The 18,430-nt window shown below is 54.5% G+C and overlaps 1 protein-coding gene across 4 annotated transcripts in view; it reads right to left on the bottom strand.

Moving 5' to 3' along the window:
• Positions 1–3,447: 3,447 nt before the first annotated feature.
• The window catches only part of USP48 (ubiquitin specific peptidase 48), a 29,296-nt gene continuing 14,313 nt past the window's right edge, over positions 3,448–18,430 (bottom strand). For 2 of the 4 annotated variants that reach the window (XM_054222190.1, XM_054222189.1), the window contains exons 13-27: positions 16,924–17,038; positions 16,617–16,747; positions 15,200–15,271; positions 12,024–12,148; positions 11,744–11,866; positions 9,859–9,920; positions 9,224–9,334; positions 8,449–8,579; positions 7,675–7,781; positions 5,469–5,573; positions 4,827–4,982; positions 4,425–4,550; positions 3,984–4,032; positions 3,686–3,712; positions 3,448–3,560 (exon numbers count right to left, since the gene is read on the bottom strand). In XM_054222190.1, coding sequence (XP_054078165.1) covers positions 3,538–3,560; positions 3,686–3,712; positions 3,984–4,032; positions 4,425–4,550; positions 4,827–4,982; positions 5,469–5,573; positions 7,675–7,781; positions 8,449–8,579; positions 9,224–9,334; positions 9,859–9,920; positions 11,744–11,866; positions 12,024–12,148; positions 15,200–15,271; positions 16,617–16,747; positions 16,924–17,038 — 1,463 coding nt within the window. In that variant the 3' untranslated portion in view covers positions 3,448–3,537. Of the gene's footprint in view, positions 3,561–3,685; positions 3,713–3,983; positions 4,033–4,424; positions 4,551–4,826; positions 4,983–5,468; positions 5,574–7,674; positions 7,782–8,448; positions 8,580–9,223; positions 9,335–9,858; positions 9,921–11,743; positions 11,867–12,023; positions 12,149–15,199; positions 15,272–16,616; positions 16,748–16,923; positions 17,039–18,430 lie in introns of those variants that run through there. The other 2 variants (XM_054222191.1, XR_008469475.1) reach the window with 2 other exon arrangements.

Raw genomic sequence — 18,430 nt, forward strand, 5'->3', positions numbered from 1 at the left:
GGAGCTGGGATCGGGCACTGGGCACGGCATCGCCCCCAGCCCGGGCTCCCCCCTCCATCCCTGTCCCCTCCCCTGGACCACCTGGCTGTCCCCGCCCCCCCCGGCACTCAGCTCCCCCCTCCCCCTCCTCCATCCCCGCAGCCACCGAATCCTCCCCCCCCCGCTCCACGGCCCCCGGGGAACCGTCTCCATCCCCCCCGTCCAGGGCTGGCAGCCGGGTGTTTCGCTGGCCATCACCCGTGTGGCCCCCCCCGCCCCGGTTCAGGTCCCCCCCACCCCTCCCTGGCACCCAGAGTGCCCCCCCCTCCAACCGTCCCTGGCATCTAGGGTGCACCCCCCCCTTCCATCCTCAGTACCCAGGGTGCCCCCCACCCCCTTCATCCCTCCATGGCACCCAGGGTGCCCCTTTCTCCATCCCTGGTACCCAGGGTCCCCCCCCCTCCCTGCATCCCTCCCCGAGACCCAGAGTGGCCCCCCCTTCCATCCCTCCCTGGTACCCAGGGTGCCCCTTTCTCCATCCCTGGTACCCAGGGTGCCCCTCCACATCCCTGCATCCCTCCCTGGTACCCACGGTGAGCCCCCCCTCCATCCCCCCCTGGCACTCAGGATGCCCCCCCTCTCCATCCTCAGTACCCAGGGTGGCCCCCCCATCCATGTATCCCTCCCTGGGACCCAGAGTGTCCCCCCCCCATATTCCTCCATCCCTCCCTGGCACTCAGGATGCCCCCCCTCTCCATCCCTGGTACCCAGGGTGCCCCCCCTCTCCATCCTCAGTACCCAGGGTGGCCCCCGCCATCCCTGCATCCCTCCCTGGGACACAGAGTGCGCCCCCCCCATCCCTCCATGACACCCAGGGTGCCCCTTTCTCCATCCCTGGTACCCAGAGTGCCCCCCCCCCATATTCCTTCATCCCTCCCTGGTACCCACGATGCCCCCCCTCTCCATCCCTGGTACCCAGGGTGCCCCTCCACGTCCCTGCATCCCTCCCTGGTACCCAGGGTGCCCCCCCTCTCCATCCTCAGTACCCAAGGTGGCCCCCCCATCCCTGCATCCCTCCCTGGGACCCAGAGTGTCCCCCCCCCCATATTCCTCCATCCCTCCCTGGCACTCAGGATGCCCCCCCTCTCCATCCCTGGTACCCAGAGTACCTCCATCCCTTCCTCCCTCCCCACCCCCCCATGCACCCAGGGTACCCCATTCACCCATCACCCCCCCCCCAGCACCCATCTCCCCCACCCCAGGGGCCATTTTGGCTGGAGGAGGGGCTGGCAGGGACCCCCCCCCGCCCCGCCATTGCCGGTGCCAGCGCGGAAGGAGGCGGGGGCTGGCACCCTGGGAGCAGCACCCAGGCGAGGTGCCAGGGTGGGGATGCGATGGAGGGGTGGGGGGTGGGGGGGGGGTCGCGATTCTCACCCCATCCCTTCCCTCAGCGATGTCCGGGAGCGGGATGCGCAACGTGATTAAAAAAAAAAAAACAAAACAACACAAAAACAAAACAAAAAAACCCCCGGAATTTCGGCCGAGGCGTTAAAAGAGGCGCCAGCCCACGTGTATGCGCTTTAATAAGGCTTCCACAGCTCAAAGGACAGTTTTAATCCCATCGAGTTGGCAAATAACAAGACCCAAACGAAAAAAAAAAACAAAAACCAAAAAAAAACCCCAAAAAACTCCCAAAAACCGGGAACTGGGCCCTTCGATCCGATCACGTCTTGTACCCGCGGCCTCCCCCCTCGCTTCTCCCAACGCCGCCCCGGGCCCCGGCTCCTTCCTCCTTAAAAGTTTTCCCCAACGTTAAAAGCTCAAGGAAGAGATTTTTGTAACCCAAAAAAACCTAATTTGACAGCAAATTGAAGAAGGAAAAAAAAAATAAGAAAAAAAAAAAGGAATTTCCAGGGAATATGTACACAAGCCGAGTGCTTCAGTCTGGGAAGAAGAAAAGCTCCTGCCTGTTCCCGAAGGATGGAGAGGCTTCGGCGCGTCAAATTCCTGACGACGTCTTCACCTTGGGAAAGAATTGCCCCGAAATTGCCCCCCCAAACCCACTTTTTTTTTTTTTTTTTTTTCTTTTTTTTTTAAAGAGCTCCAGGGCCCCGAGCGCCGGCTCCTTCTCCCCACAAGCCGGCGGGGATGGGGGGGGACGGGGACGCGGAGCCAAGGAGCAGCTGGAATTCTTCGGATAAAAGATAATATTTATAATAAAGGCTTAGGGGTTGGGATGGGATACGGCCTCCCCCCCCCCCCCGACCTCTCGCAGCCCCAAACTCCTGCAATTCAAAAATAAAAGGCCACGGGGCAGGGGGGGTAGCCCCACTCTCCGCAGCGCGTTTTGCCGTGGAAAAAAGTTAAAAAAGGAGGGGGGAAAGGAAGAGAAAACGTCTAAATTTTATTCGGGAGACAGCTCGAGGGTGCATTTTTAATGTCGGGAAGCGGGGGGTTGTTCTCTGCTATTAAGGGGCAACGGTGGCGGGGGGGGAGAGTGTAAAAAAAAACCCCAAACCCCCAAATAATTAGTGTATTCCTAAAAAACGAGAATAGAAGGGGGGGGGAAAAAACCCACCTCTTCCCATGGGAAACGTGCCCTCGCCCCCCCTTCCCCCCCCCCGGAGCCCCCTTCGCCATCTCCCCCCACCGTGGGCAAAGCCGCTGGCCGGCCCCCCGGGGCCAGAGGGAAAAAAAGATGTTATCAAAAGGCATTAAAATACCCCCCCGTCTCTAAAAAAAAATAATAAAATAATAAAAATAAAATAAGGAGTTGACAGAGCAGGCGATTAGGGAAGGGCTGGAAGTGAAGGCGAGCAGCTGAGGAGCCGGAGGGGGGGTCGGGGGGGGCAGCTCCCCATTCCCCCCCTCCCCGCAGCCACGGAAGGCTTTGGGAGGCAGAGCACAGCTTAGATTTTGGGTTAAACAGACGAAGTTTGGGGTTTTGTGTGTGTTTGGTTTTTTTCCCCAAAAGAGCGAGACATTCCTCACGAGTAACGATTTTTACTTCCATGCTGTACTGAAGGAGTAATAGCGGATGAAGAGCCGGGATTATCCGTTGGCAGGTTACGCCTAAGGAGCGTGGGGAGAGCAGAGCGGGACGGTTTCCCTGGAACGCATCCCAATCCCTCTGCGGGGGACGAGAGCCGGGGAAACCCCCCCCCCCGCCCCCAACCCCGGGAGAAACCCTCCGCCCCCAAACCCCCGCCCCGCTCCCTACCGCGGCTAAAAACTTCCCCAAACCTTCCCGGCGCTTCCTTAAATATAAAACGGGGAACGTTCCCTCGAAGGCAGGGTGTCCTTCAGTGCAATCTGCTTTGACATAAGGCATTTTTTCGTTTTTTTGGAGGGGACGGGGAGGGCGGGGGCGGGGGGGACAGTCATTTCAGGATGGGTTTCTGCCTTCTGGAAGAGTCAAAGAGTTCAGTCTTGTATCCACCTTTTTTGGGTTTGTTTGTTGGTTGTTGGTTTGTTTTTGTTTTCTTTGTTCTCCTTTTAATGCCCTACCGCGTCAAAAAATCCTCTTCCCTTCCGGTCGCTCCAGCGCCTCGAAAACCATCAGTGTCCGAGCAAACCAGTCCCTGGGGAGGAAAAACACCCACCCGAGGGGGTGAGGACGCTTACGGGATGAAGTCAGCGAGCGGGGGCTTAAATCAAGGGGGAAGGAATCAAAAAAAAACAAAAAAAAACAAACCACCAAACTCACCTTTAAATCCTTCTTCGGGCATACAAACTGGGGACGGAAAGAAAAAGGCACGGCGTTAGAAGCCCCCCCCCGCCACTCGTTTCTAAAAGGCTCTTTGGTCACACGGTGACAGCCAAGCTTCAAAGTCTTGATTTTCGACCTTTCCCACCCAAATCCAACCCAAGCCTTGGCCAACCCAACGCGTCTCCCGAAACGCCAGCGGCGAGGCGCCTTCCCCGACCCCCCCCCAAAAAAAAAAACCAACAAACGTCCAGGCGCGTGTCGTCTCCCCCCCGCCCGCCCACCCCGCAACTCTCACCTTGCATAACGTCGTCCATCGCCGCGTAATCCGCAATGGGTTCGTCGGCCTGGAAAATAAAGCGGAGCAAGGGATTATTAACGAGGAAGGAAGCGAAAAACGGGGCGACGGTGCTGGGGAACGGGGCTCTCGCCCCAACGCCGTCTGGGAAGGAGAGGGGAGGACTGGCTCCCTCGTTTAGCCGTGTTTTTGGGCTGGTACGCGGGGGGGCTCAGCAGCAAAGGCCAGCTAAGAAACGCTCTTTAATGAAAAATAAAAGAGGATTTGGCTTCTCTAAGAAGGAGCTCGTTAAATTCGGCCAGAGCGCAGGCACGGGTGGGCACGTCTAGGGCAGGGCGGTTTTCACACGCCCCGCGGGGCGTTTCTCTCCGCTTGTACAAAAATCAGTTGGGATTCTCCGCTTCACGCGACTTCGTCGCAGCGGCCGCAGCCTCCCGTTACCTTTAATAAAATGACGGATTCGGGGATGACTCCCAGGCTGCCGAGGGTGGCGGTGTCGTCGCTCAGGATCTTCCCGTCGATGGACAAATTCTGGTCGAAGGGAGCAACTGAAAATGCATGCATGATCTGTGCCAACACAATGAGACACGCTGGTTGTGTGCGGAGGGAAAAAAAAACCCAAAACAAAACCAAAAAAACCCACACCAAAAACCCACCGCTGCCGAGCTACGCAAAAAAAAAAAAACCAAACCACCCCGGCTTCCAAGAGCAACCCCGCGCTTTTCCGTGCCACGGGGGATTTTAGACTCTCCCTTCACCCCCTCCCAGCCGCGCGCTGTTTTTTTTTTTTTGTGTTTTTCCTACTGGAGACGGCTCGTTCCTCGGACGAAAAAGCCACCTTACCTGTATTTTTAGCTCTTTGAGTGTCTGATTTGCAGAAACGAGCAGTGCTTTCTCCCCTCTGACTTTCCGGTGCCGGGTGCTCCGCCTGATGCCTTGCTTTTGGTAAGTGATGTAGTTCTGGTGCGAGATCTTCTGGCGCTTCGCACCACCGTTGGCCTAGAAACAAGAGCCAAAAAAAAAAACAAAACACCCAAACAAACAAACAAACAAAAAAACCCCAATAATCAAGACCTTAAGTTTGGGATTTGCGGAAAATACACCCTCCTCTTAACCCCGGGGCTGCGTTTCGGGCGAGTCGGCGACGCGAGGGAAGGAGGCACGAAGCGCTGCGATGCCCCGTGGAAAGCGAACCGCCGCACGCGAGAGTCCAGAGGAGCCCAAAGTCTCGGCCTCGAAACCTCGGTTCCCGTTTCGACACGCTAGCGCGGGGCGGATTACCAGCCGGGCGTACGAGTCACCAGCAATATTTGATCTCTCCGAACCCAAAGCGATGGTGCGGGCGCAACCGTTAAAAATGACCATCGAAGAGCCTTGTTGTTTTTGGCTGCTGGCGGTACGCAGAGCCGGGGGGGGCTCCCGTCACGTTGACTCAAGAGGATGACGGAAAAACCGAGGAACCTGGCGGTAATTTTTGATCTCTACCTGATTAAAATCTGGGTCTTGCTCCCCCTCTGGCTTGTTTTCCTCCCTTTCCTCTTCAGCTTCCGAGCTGCTCACGTTCAGCTCCGGAGCAGCATCCTTCATTACCTGAAGTCATAAAAAAATCGTTCTCCGTAACTAACCCTGCGGCGTCAACCCCCCGACTGTCACCTCACAAGCAAACAGCTTGCGGAGGCCTCCGGGATGCCACCTCCATCCAGGGAATAACCCGGGGAGATGCGTTCCACGTGCTCTGGAACGTCTCCCTGCACCCCTCCCCAGCCGCGTGGGACCACGGCGGGTGGGGGATTGGGCTCAGGAGAACGAGCCGCTCCGTTGAATCGCAGGTGCTTCCTGCGGCTCAGGACCTTCCCTCCTCTCTAGGCCAAGGGAAAGTCTCCAGGGGCCTGGACTGATTTCTTTCCCATTAGCTGGCTGCTTCTCCGGTTCATCTAAGTGTATTATGAAAGCCCTTACACGCGGAAAGGAATATTATCTGTAAATTAAGACACTTATCCATCCCTGCAGCGGCCCGCCAGAGGCACTCAGCACCATTATTTATGGGTCTGGAGGCTGTAAGTAAACGAAATCTAAATAATTTACACAAAAACATAGAAATAAAAAGGATGTTCGGTTCCGCGTAAGGCACTCCAGGAGGCACGGATCCGCCGGACCTGAATTCCCATCTACGCTCCGGCTGGAGCTGGGGTTTGGAGGAGCCCAGGAGACCGGCACGCTCTCCGTCCCGGATGTCTGAGAGCCCGCTTCTCCGTCAATGTATTTGCAATTAACGATGCAATCATAGTCCCCAAACATCCAGCACCAACCGCAGCCTCCCCGGAGCCCTCTGCATTCCAGCAGTGCCGCCTTACGCCGATTTTATACGGCCGCGGCTCTGCCATGGCAGCGCCAGCCGAAGGAGGTCGCGGAGGCAGGGGGGGGAAGAGCAGGGGCGAGGGGATGGGAAACGCTCCCCAGCTTTGCACATCGAAAGCGGCGGGGAAGGAAGCGGCGGCGCCTTCGAGCGCCGCCGTCCCCAGCCCTCGCTGGCAGCGCTGCCGCCCCGCTGGCGGGCACGACGGCTCCTTCGCATCTCGCCGAGGCTGCCCCCTTAATGAGGGATCTGGCAGGCAAGCTCTCGCCCCCTCTCTCCGACTCCAGCTGCTCGGCAAAGAATAGCTGCCTGTTTGGTTTGATTTTTTTTTTTTTTTTCCTTTTTGCCAGCCCCGTGCGTGAGCACGGTCCCGGCCAGCACCAGAAAAGAAACAACAACCCTCCTCTGCACCGGAGCCAAGATACGGCCACGGGATTCAGCCTCCAGACAGGCCAAAAGCCCGTAGCCGATGGCTCAAGACGGTGCTGCGTGCTCCGCTTCTCACACCCGAGGCAGAAACCCGTCCGGCCTCCGGCGCCCTGCAGTTGTCCGGGTTCCAGCTCCTCCCTTAGATTGGCAGGGAGGTGGGAATCGACGAGAGGCCAAAAAAAAAAAAAAAAGGAGCAGGGAACATCTTTATCCGAGCTCGTCCAGCGCCTTGGTTTCCTCCTTAAAGCATCAAACAAGCCCTGCGGAGGAAGGCTGACTTTAACCAGCTCTCGCGTACCCGTAAAACCAATTCTAGCTCTAACACTGATCCCTTAAACCACCAGCAAAGCAGAGACGTAAACCGACAGCTTCGTAGGGGATCTCGAGAAGCATCTCTAAGTTCACCGCGATTTCATCAGCATGGAGGTTGAGGAGCTTATTTCTATCTAGGAATAAATGTCACTTGAGCAACCAAGAAAGGAACTGACAAATCCTGGAGGGGGAGGAGAACAGGTAGAGCCCGATAATGCGATTCTGAAGGCAGAAAAACAGTTACCACATCGCCTGAAATAATCAAAGATCCGTGAAGATACCACAAAGGATTCGGTTTGGCAAAAGGAAGCTTCGAGGAGACCAAATTTTTTCAGAGTAGCTACAGCCAGAGTTTTCCCATTTGCTATTTTCGCCAAAGCGAGAGCTTCCCCGCGCCGTGGAGCCGGGGGCTTTTTGCCCTGCCCACCACCACGGGCCACCCAGGTCCCCACCAGCAGGTCCCAGCCCTGTGGGGACGCGGCAGGCTGCGATAGCCGGTCCCGTCGCTCGGACGGTCATTTGGGTACTCGGTGCGGTTCCCGTTAAAATGAAACGGAGCCGGGATGAGCGAGGACGGAGGGAGAGAGCCCGTACCTTTTTGTTATCCACCACTTTATGGATGTAGATGGTGGCTTGGGTGTACTCACGCAAGTCCCGCTGCTGTTGGCATAAAAGCCCTTCTCTGCACTCGGGACAGAGCTCTGGGGAAGGCACAAAGGGAAAATGCATTTAATCGTTTCAGCTCCTTGGAGACACCTGCCCAAAGCCTCCCACCGCTAACCCCGAGGGGCTCTGCCAAGCTCAGGATCCCCTTAAATCTGACCCTTTATCCCAAAAAATAACCACTTCCCAGGGAATCACACAACAGTGGGGGTGGGAAGGGCCCTCTGGAGATCACCCCGTCCCACCCCCTGCCAGAGCAGGGTCACCCAGAGCAGGTGGCACAGGAACGCCTCCAGGCGGGGTTGGGATGTCTCCAGAGACGGAGACTCCCCCACCTCTCTGGGCAGCCTGTGCCAGGGCTCTGCCACCCTCAAAGGAAAGAAGTTCCTCCTCGTGTTGAGATGGAACTTCCCATGGTCACGTTTGTGCCCGTTACCCCTTGTCCTGTCCCCGGGCACCACGGAGAAGAGCCTGGCCCCATCCTCCTGACACCCCCCCTTTCAGTATTTATCAGCGTTGATAAGGTCCCCCCTCAGCCGTCTTTTTTCCAGACTGAAGAGACCCAAATCCCTCGGCCTTTCTTCATCAGAGAGGGGTTCCAGTCCCCTCAGCACCTTGGCAGCCCTTAGCTACAAAGGCAACATGTTGGATCGGCAACAATTAGCAAAAGGACGGAGCACAGACAGCGGCGAAACATTCACTCACTGGGCTCAGAGACGTAAAGTGCGCTCTCGGGGTCCGCCCCGGCAGCCTGCGTTCGGGTGATTTTGATGACGTGATCCACGACAAAGAGTTTTTGAATCCTCTCCCACTCGCTGGGCCATATCAGAGCTATACTGTGCAAAGGAACAAGAACGTGCTTTATGACATGGAAAAGCCAAGCCCCGAGCTCCCGAACAGCCTCCCCTTTTCTTTTTCAGTCCGTCAACGAAAGAAAAGCTGCAAAAATCAATGCTTAACTCCAGCTACGCGGGAGGGCCTGTACGCCCGAGATAACAGGGGAACAGCAGCGTGTTATTAGTGACGCTGTTCTGCTCCAGTCACGCCGGAGGGAGGACGGAGGAGGAGAGGAAGGGAAGATCTGCTACTTTTAGTTCTGCATCACTGCAGAAGCAACCCTACGGAGCATGAACTCCAGCCCAGCGTCCAGCGCTGCAGGGGTAAGTCTCACGGAAAGCAAATCCTAAGGAAGCCGGATGTTTCTACGCCCCGGTCAAATTCAGGGTAGTTTATTGTTAGGAACTAGCCGAGCTGAAGTAAGCGCTCTCTCTTTTTTTTTTTTTTTTTTTTTTTTTTTTTTTTTTTCCTCCCCTGACCCAGCATCCTTCGACGATTTAGGTCTTGCCTCGCGGCAAAGGCTAAGGCGGGCCCGAGAAAGCACACGTGTTAATTTTGCTCAAGGGAAAGGATTCGTGTTGCTGCAGCTCAGCGAGCCTCCAGGAACGTTCCCCTGTGGCACCCGCGAAGAGAAGAAACTCACAGTTTGGAGTCTTCTTTGGTCATGGAAGCGTAGGTGAACATGAGACCCCCGTGGGGACAGAGAAGAGCGCTGTTTCCTACCGAGGAGACGGGGCTGCAGCGCGTCGGCCTCCTGCGCGGGCAAAAGGAAAGCGGTTTGCAAAGCTCGCTCGAGGTTATTTCACACAAACCACAACTCCGCAGGGCGGCCAAGAAGAAATCGCAGGTGACTCTTTACAGAAGGCACGCCAACGGGGAGCATTAAAAACTACTACCGACGCGGAAATCAGATCGGCGTTCCCCCGCGTTGCAAAATCGCACTCCTCTCTAGCGGAGATTTCCATCTCCTGCCACCAGCAGCCCAGGGAAAGAGGCCCGAGCGGTGACCTCGGCCCAGGGTGCAGCTCCAGACAGACGACAAAACTAATCGGGTTACGAATCTAATCCGACCATCTGGTTAAGACACAGCAAACAAGGAAATTCGGTTTCTTACAACGTATTACAACCGATACGAGTCCTGCCAAACTCTTGTTTGCACGATGGCAAACCGCAGGCAACCCCAGAGCGCACCGGGATTCGAAAGCCAGATCGTTATCTACGGCCCCTCCGAAAGGAATAAAAAGCACCCCCAAAAAAACCCCCTCGAGCCAAAGTTACCTGACAAATTTCCTCCACTCTTCTACAAAGAACTGCGAAACAATATACAGCTCATCTGTCTCCTGGAGGTGAAAAGAGAGGAAAAAAAAGATCCTTTTTAATTAATCCAACAATAGAGACGCGATGACTGTTCGGCTTTTTCTGCAGCACTCATTCTCTCGGAGATCTCGGCGTTCTTACCATGACAACTCCATCCAAGCGCGCTGGGAAAGCCAAGGAAAATAATTTGGGATCAAGTACTAAGCACTTCCATTACTAATCTCGTGTTTATTACAAAGTTAATTTAGCTTTAGATCCAATTACCTTTAATTCGCTGCAGGAAACGGTCATTTCCCCCAGAGTGGCTCCGACTGCCCAGCACCGTGTTTTCTCTCACCGGGTGCTCGGCGTCTAAAGCCATTCTGCACCGCCCCCCGGGTGTGGGGCGAGACCACCCCAACCCCGCTTCGTTTGCTTCACCCAGGAAAATCCAGAAGTTTCTCCTTTGGGCAGCAGCAGGGATTCAAATCCACAGCCCTGCACCCTCGCGAGGCAGCGGTTTTAGGATAAACCCTCGTTTTCCTGTCCCAACCATTAGATAGGCCGCTGGAGCGGACAAGAAACCACCTCCATCCTAAAGAGCCGGGTGACAAAAATCACTTCCATGCTCACCTACCCTCACCACCTCCCCTAACGCGGATTTAAGGGCTCGCTCCATCTTTCTGCGGGAAAATTCAGCACTCCTGAGGAATAGATAGGTATTTTTCCATCTCCCTTCATCTCCTCTGGATTAAACCGCTCCGCCGATTTTCTTCCCCAAACCTCAACTGCTTTGGATCAGGAAAACTCAAAAAGCTTGAGGGAAAGATCCTCAGCTCTTTTTTCCTCGGGCTCCCTTGGGAAATTCCAAGGGAGGGGAAGACGTAGCCTCGCTGCCTGGAGGGACCCTCATATTTTGAGCTGCCCCATGGTGATGGGGCTCCGGCTTTTCCATCACCCGCAAAAGCAGATCCAACCCGATACTGCCCTTAAATACCGCCGGCGGGACCTGGCAGCTCCCCAGCTCAGCACCAAACGTTTCCCATTTAAACCCTTTTGGGACTCCCCGGTTCCGAGACACGGATCCCTGTTGACCTGAATATTTATTCCCGGCTGGAGAAGGCACCCGGGAATGGCAAACTGCCCTCGCACGTAGGAGCGAGGGAGGCAGACACCTGCCAAAGCAGCTTGGCAGGATCTAAGAGTCAATCATTAATCAGCGCCGCGAGACGTCTGGGAGCCAAGGCGCGGAGCCAACGGCTTGTGCCATTTCTTTTGAGCCTCCTCGAAGCTCCAGGAAGGTGCCGGAGAGCTGCAGGCTTGTACCGAGGAGAAGCCCGCTGCGAGAGGTCTCGCACGACCATCGCTCCCTATTTACAAGGCTCTAGCGTTTAGGGAAGCTCCCCCCGAGCTCTCGTGATGTAGGAGGATGCCGGAATTTTGTCCGCCCAGCAGCAAAAGCCTGGCGTGCACGGGAAGGCGGTGAAAAGCCGCCTCCGCCGGCACGGCTGCGTCGTTTCGCTCCTTCTAGGGGGCGGATATAACCGCAGCAGCAATATTGTCGCTGCTTATCTCTCCAAGCCGGGGCCAGCGCCGGCGATGCTGGCACACGAGCCGTTCTCGCGTTACCTTTAGCGGGGCGTTGCGCCAGCGCAGCTGATCGGGGGAAATCACACCTCGGCACAACACACGCGTAAGCTGCGCCGGCACAGCCACGCTCTCCGCTCCGACCGAGCGAACGATGATCAGGCAAGTCTCTCTCACAGGTGGAATACAATTTTTTAGAAGTGGGATTAAAGCTCATGAAACCCTCCCCCCGCTACACCCCAGACCCACTACATTCCCCTCGCCGCCCTCCTCCCCGTACCTGAGGCCAGCTGCCCAGGCAAGGTCTGCATTTATCGTGGAACAGGTTCTGGAGAGAAGTCTTTTGCTCGCTGGCCATCATCTTATGCAGGGCTTCGTTTTCCTCCCCTTCGCGCTCCAAAATCTGCACGAAACAGTTAATTACACCCCAGCTTCAGTTCCCAGCTGTTATTAAAAGGTGACAACACTTTTCCTGCGCTGCACTGCGTGGTGTTCTAAAGAAAACCAGAAACACGACCACGTCTTTACGGCCAACAAGAAGGCAACGTTCATTCAAATACCTTGCACTGGGAACAGCACTCTCTGTTATTTGGGAATTCGGGGGCTTTTGGAAAATATTGCTTGAGTTTTTCCCAGGCTTCCTTCGAAACCACCCTCCGTTCGTTTTCCGATATGCACAGGTCACCTGTGGGGAGAGAGAGAGAGCGAGAGGGAGCCAGGAGTAGGGCTTTGCTCTCGACGCGCTCAGCGATGTCGCGCAGCCCTCACTAGATGGAGGAGATTACAGGGTATCAGCCAACACCACGTCAGCAAAAAAAAAGAGAGCACAACTAACACACAAAGTCACCTTCGACTTCTTTACCATTTCCTCGTTTAGACAGGAACAACAAAAAAAATAAATTTACGATTTCAATTCATATAAACGTCCTTCAGATTCCCAAGCTCGTGAACCCAAGCAGCTGATCAAACACAAGCGGTGGCAAAGAGATGCTCGGAAAAGCGAGGGCAAGCCAAAGAGGGCATGGGGCTACCGTCTTCCGACCTTGGCTATCTACGGTTACATTTTTACGGCGACTCCGTTCACCAAGCTGCAGACTAACCCCGCGCCCCACGAAAACAGGAGCCAGGTGCTTTCCACGCTCTTTGAAAAAACAAAACCACCGCCGTGTAATCTCCGAGGGCTTCACGTGCCCTATCCGCGATATCCACAAAATCCGGAAAAAAAGACAGGTTTGGCACCCTACATCTGCTCCAGGGAATACCTGGGGCGTGAAGATCCGAAGCAAGATTTACCAACTATCCCTCGGCCTGCTGGATGATGTATCCCGACGCTCAAGCAGCTCAAAAAACCCCCCCAAAAGAACAGCTTAGCGCGAGGCATTTGTCATTTTAGCGCCGGCCGTAGCAGAAAGGTCACGCTCACGCGTTTGGACACCGCGCGGACGCATGACGACACGCATTCCGGCGGACAAACAAGGCTTGGGAAAACGGGAGAAGGCGAGGGCTCGGGGATCCCAGCAGGGCCGACGATCGCCGAGGGGAAAGCAAAACCGCATCTCCCCGCGAGAGAGAGAGCAGCTGGGAAGTCAAGGCCCGGCTGTCACGGGGAGAAACAAGGGGAACAGTCGTTGCAACACGGAGAGGCAAACCGGATTTGGAGGCGGCACGGGAATAATTCACGCCTCGACGGGGGTTTCGCCAGCGAGAGGGAAGCAAAAGAGCAACCGCGAGGTCGCAGTGCTGTATTTCTACAGCCCGGAGAGCTACGAAAAGGAGACGGGGGAGAAAAGGCTCCTTCCTCCCCGCCCTCCGGTAGCTCTTTACCATCACAAGCAGCTCCTCAGCCCCACAGACCCATCAGTTTTCCTCGCTCCGGCCAAGCCTGGATTTCTGCCAGCCCCGAAGTGGGAGGGGGGGGGGGGAAATAAAAAAATAGCAACGCTCCCCTCCTGCTTTTCCTCTCATAAACAAAGGTCGGGCTGGACTGCTTCGATGCGGCGCTTGGCCGCTTGTTCTTCATCAAACGCGAGCAAGCGGCCCGGCTTTACCATAGGAGGAGGCAGGACCAGGCTGCTTTCCAGAGCCGGGATGGCGGGGGGTGGGGGAGAAAACCCCCGAGCTTGTACAAATAAGCGCCTTGACGCCGTGTGATGGATGAAAACAGATGAATACACCGTTGAGCGAAAGAGGTGGGGGAAAAAAAAAAAAAAATCAGATCCGGATGCGCGGGGAACAAGTGCTTTGCCATCTGGAAGAAGATGATCCAAACCGCTGCCGACCCCGCTTCCCCCTCCCGCTGTCCAGAGAGACCTTTTTTTTGGGGCACGTCTTCCCTTGGGAAGTCTTGGGAGATTGGGGGAAATCTTCCCCTGGTTATCTGGAAAAAATTCTTTGCCGGGGTCGGGCGACTAGCAGAGAGCGAGAAATCGCGGCAAAGATGCAAAGGGACTTCTGAAGGGAAGGCCCGGGTGGCATTTCTGGAGGGCAGCCAGACCTCACGGATAAAGAGCCGGCTTTTCCGCAGCCTGCCATGAAGGCAGGAACTTCCTCCGCGGCAAAATTTGAAGGCTGGAGGACCCAGACCTCCAGATTCGCCGGTAACGCTCCAGAGGGAAATTTTCGAGGTGGAAAGGTTGTTTTTCCATGAGTAATTGGAGGTCAGCTCCGGAGAATGAAATCTGATCTGCCAGCAGCCCCCAGATTTAAGATTATTTATTCTGATACGACCCAAAGTCACAGATCAACTCGCGATTTACCAGCGCGTAGGCCTATTTTTATCATGTCTGGCTACATGAAATGTTTCATCACCACGCCGCGTGCCTTTATTGAAGGGCAGCAGCCTCGCGGCAGTGGGAAATACGGCGTTAAAGGCTCTGAAAAACAGCTCAGAGCGTGACAAAGCGCTTAACCACTCTGCTTTAAAATGAGCCTTTATCAAGCCATTACTCTACAAGCCTTGATTAGCCTCGATGACAGGAGGCGCGTTGCTAATTTATGGCATGTTTCTTTCTTACTAGGAACAAGATTTGAGCATCCCTGGCAGGGAAATTTATGCCACCGAACAGAGCTTGCTGGAACGGTTGCGTCTGGGAGCGACGCACAACGCTAAAAAAAAAAAAAAAAAAAAAAAAAAAAAAAAAAAGAGCGAGATTTAAACAACAGGGTAGCCAAGGATGTAGCTAATGAACCATCACCGAGCAAAACAACCGACATCGGGTCAAAACCTTATGTAAACAGACACCAAAGCACAGCAGGTTGGTAAATCGATATCCTTAGCGGTCCCAGCCGCTCCCAGATAAGCCCGTGTTTCTACAGTTGTTAGGTAAGCGCTCCTGTTTTCGTGTGAACCGAGAGAATAAACGGATACTCTCAGCTCCCACCTCGACTGATTTCAACCACCTGAGGTTCTCAGAGCTTCCCCGCAGCTGCAGATCCTTGGGGCGCTGCCCTCGCTCCATTAGCGAGAGGAGGAGAGAGGCTCCCCTTCCGCCGCGCCCCTGCGTTTACGCCCCTGTCACCGCCCTCCAAAACTCGGGCCGCCGCGTGACGACGGGCGCTCGCCAAATCAAAGCTCGAAGGCTGAGCGTCAAGTAAACCCCAGGCCGACGAGGATAAAGCGCATTTCCTTGGGAGCTACTCACGTTGGCCTTGGACGGAGCAAAGGCTACGAGGTTAATGCCTCGAGCAGTGGGCAACAACAGATCTATTCGGCTCCATTCCCCCCGTAGAGACCTACCATGTGGGCAAACGATGTCTTCATTAAAATTTAATTCCTCTTCCTCCTCTCTCTTCTCTTCATTTGATTCATCTAATTTAAAAAAAAAAAAAAAAAAAAGAAAAAATACAAGGCGATTGCAGAGAGCTCCCCTCCCAAGGAAAGGAAAAAAAAAAAAAATCTTTAGGGGAAAGAAGCACGGTTGCCTTTCAAATTGCGGCAAACCCCTTAACCCAAGGGAGACTTTGGAAGCAAATTTGTTATTCTCCAATGTCTCGGCCTCCAGGCAGGCGGGATTACAGCCTACAGGCCACGTAGGAGTGCTTTGAAGTGCGAGGAGCACAAGACGGTCCTTTGTGAGACTACAAAGGATGCATTTGTTCCGGCTAAACCACCCCAGGGGTTCGCTGTTCCCAAAGATCGCAGAGTTTACCCTAAACACAGCCTAGGTAGGAGCGCGGGGAGCAGAAACCTTCCCGGAAAAATATTAGTCCGCTCTTTGCCTTGATCTAAACCAGATGCCGCCTGACAAACTAAGGGGGAGCCTGCCAGGGGGTTGACGAGCCCCACATTAATGTAGAAATTATAGTTAAGAACCATAAGAACCATAGCTCCAGAGACAGAAGCGCGCCGGTCGCTGAACTGGAGTGTCACCAACACAAGAATGTGTTACTAAGAGCCTCTAACGACGCGCCTAACGAGCCCCTTGGCTTGTGAGCCATTCTACCGGCCTGCCTACTACCGGGAGTTGCAACCTGTTGTGAAACCAAGGTGAGCAGCCAGGAATGAAGAACCCTTATCAGGATGCCCCGCCGGGCAGCCCATCGGCTCCCATTTCACTCAAACCACCTTCCTGCCCTCAGTCACGCCAACAAAAACCTCCACCAAATAACCAGTTTCCAAAGGTTTTAAAGAGCAGAAGGCAAATAAAAACCCCCATCTACTCTCACGGACTCGTGATGTGAGCACAGAAGAGAGTCCAATTCATGATTTTTTTTTTTTTTTTTTTTTTTCCTAGGCTGCGTTTTGCCAGAGCCGGGCTGTTTCACCCGCAGACCTTCCCAATAAACACCTCCATCCCTTCCCCAAGGTAATTTTCCTGTTTCTTCCTCCCCTGCGCTCTCGCATTCAGATAAAAGCCGATGAAAAGCTCACGTGTCTGGGGCGGTAATTTTACACAGTTTTGTAAAACTACTTATTACTTCATCTTCTTCTCCGGGTACGAAGATCACCCAGCAGTTTTGAAGCTTATCAAATAAAAAAGCTCCTTAAATGAAACTTAAATGAAGGAGCTTTTTTTTTTTTTATTTTATTATTATTTGTTATCCTTTCCTTCCTACTCGTACGAGGGAAGCAAAACAGCTACAGGAACACCTGACGTGTCTGTTGCTGGGAGGTATCAGTCAGAGCTGGTGGGTCTCTGCAGCGGCAGAACTACCTTTGCTTTGTGCGTTTCCATTCATTTTTCCGTTGCTGTGCTCCCCGTCTTCGTCTTGCTCGTTTAATTGCTCCAGAGCCAACTGACGCCAGCTGCGCAAGGACGCCTTTCCCACCCAAAACCCGTCGTTCCTGCAGAGAGAGAACAGCAGTGGCACCGCGAATCCCAACGCCGTTCACTTTCGGAGCCCAAACAGTAAAATGTTTGGGGGGTGGGGGAAAAAAACCAACCATTTAAGCAGTAAAAAAAAAAAAAAACAAAAAAAAAAGATCTCCGACAACGTTTGAAGTTGTCAGGACTCACGTACCCCTTGACTGTTATCTTCAGCAAGTTCGTAACGGTTTTGTAGTCTTCGTTTAACTGGTTTTTCAGTCGCAGGATTCGACACCTTTCCACCACGCAGTCCTTGCAAAGTGCTTTGACTGGGGGGGAGGGGAAAAAGAAACACAATTTACGGTTATTTCTTGTGCGGCCGAGCCCCTTCGCTGGTTTGAACACCCTCAGACAGGTATGTACCAACTATCCTGCCTCGCCACCGGCGATTTCACGTGGAAATGAGGAGGTCCCTGGGGTTACTGCCAGATCAGGCCGCATTTGAAGCTTCCGATGAGGTGTGATCTGTTCCGCCAGCTTCACAGCGCTGGTATCGACAGTCTGCAGTCACAGCTGCGAGCCAGGTCACGCCAACGTACAGCCACGGGAGGCAAAAGGCAGGAGGGTTTAGGCATACGCAGGGGCAGGGCGGGGGGGGGGGGAACCCAAAACCAGCGTATTGTGGCACTTTGCCACTTAAAATCAGAAGAGAACAACTCTCCCGCAAAGCTCCGCTGGACCTAGAGGAGTGGAAACCCTACAGCTGGGCGTGGATTTTCATCTGGGAGCAAGAGGGTCGCGTCCAGGGAAGCGGCGCATCCGATCCTCCGTGCCTCCCAGCCGTACTCAAGGGAAAAAAACAAAAAAAAAAAACCAAAAAACAAAAAAACCCTGCAGGCGATCTTCCAGTTGACTAATAAACATTGGCCTGGTTTGGTTCCCCCCCCCCCCGCCCCCCCCCACCAAAGGCTGCCTGCGTCACAGCAGTTTCCGCCGGTTGCGTTTCTTCCCTATAAGCTCCTAGTAGGAGCTGAGCTAATTTGGTCTCAGTGGGAGTTATTGAGCTCCTTTATGAAAGAAATTCGGCTCGGGGCTCCATTAAGGGATGCCCAAAGACTGTAGGGGCCGGGCTGACCCCAAAAATCAAAACGCGCGACAGATGCTCGCGAGACAAGCGCAAAGGCTCCCAGGTACGCGCGGCCCTCGCGTGAGACGGCTCAGGACAGGCTGGAGGTGAAGGACAGTAAATGATTTTTTCTCGCCCGGCGCGTATCGCGCTGCTCCGGAGCGCGGGTTGCTGGCAAGAGGCAGCAGAGATCCGCACGCTGCGCGAAACGCTGCCCACGCAGGATCTGTAGGTGCTGCGAGGCACCGAAAATCATTTTCAAGAGCCTGGGGGGGGTGTGTGTGCGTGTTGCATGTGCAAGTTTTGTTATTTTCCAGAAATCAACTTCATAAAACCATCCCAGGATCACGGTTTCCAACCTAAATGCGCCACCGCTTTCTGAGAAATTCCTCCATGCGCTTCTCTTCCTAGAGAGAGCAGAACTCGGGTCGCAGACCAATCGGACTAACTGTGTTTGTTTGAATGCTAACGCAATTAGGTGATAGGAAAAGGGAAAAAAAAAAAATCACCCGGAAAGAAGAGCGCAGCGCAAAAGCTATGCGCAGAAATGAAGTTACGATGATAAAGGATGGCTCAAAACGGGGCCGGGACCACA

This window comes from Rissa tridactyla, chromosome 16 (assembly GCF_028500815.1).
Source record: "Rissa tridactyla isolate bRisTri1 chromosome 16, bRisTri1.patW.cur.20221130, whole genome shotgun sequence".
NCBI lineage: Eukaryota > Metazoa > Chordata > Aves > Charadriiformes > Laridae > Rissa > Rissa tridactyla.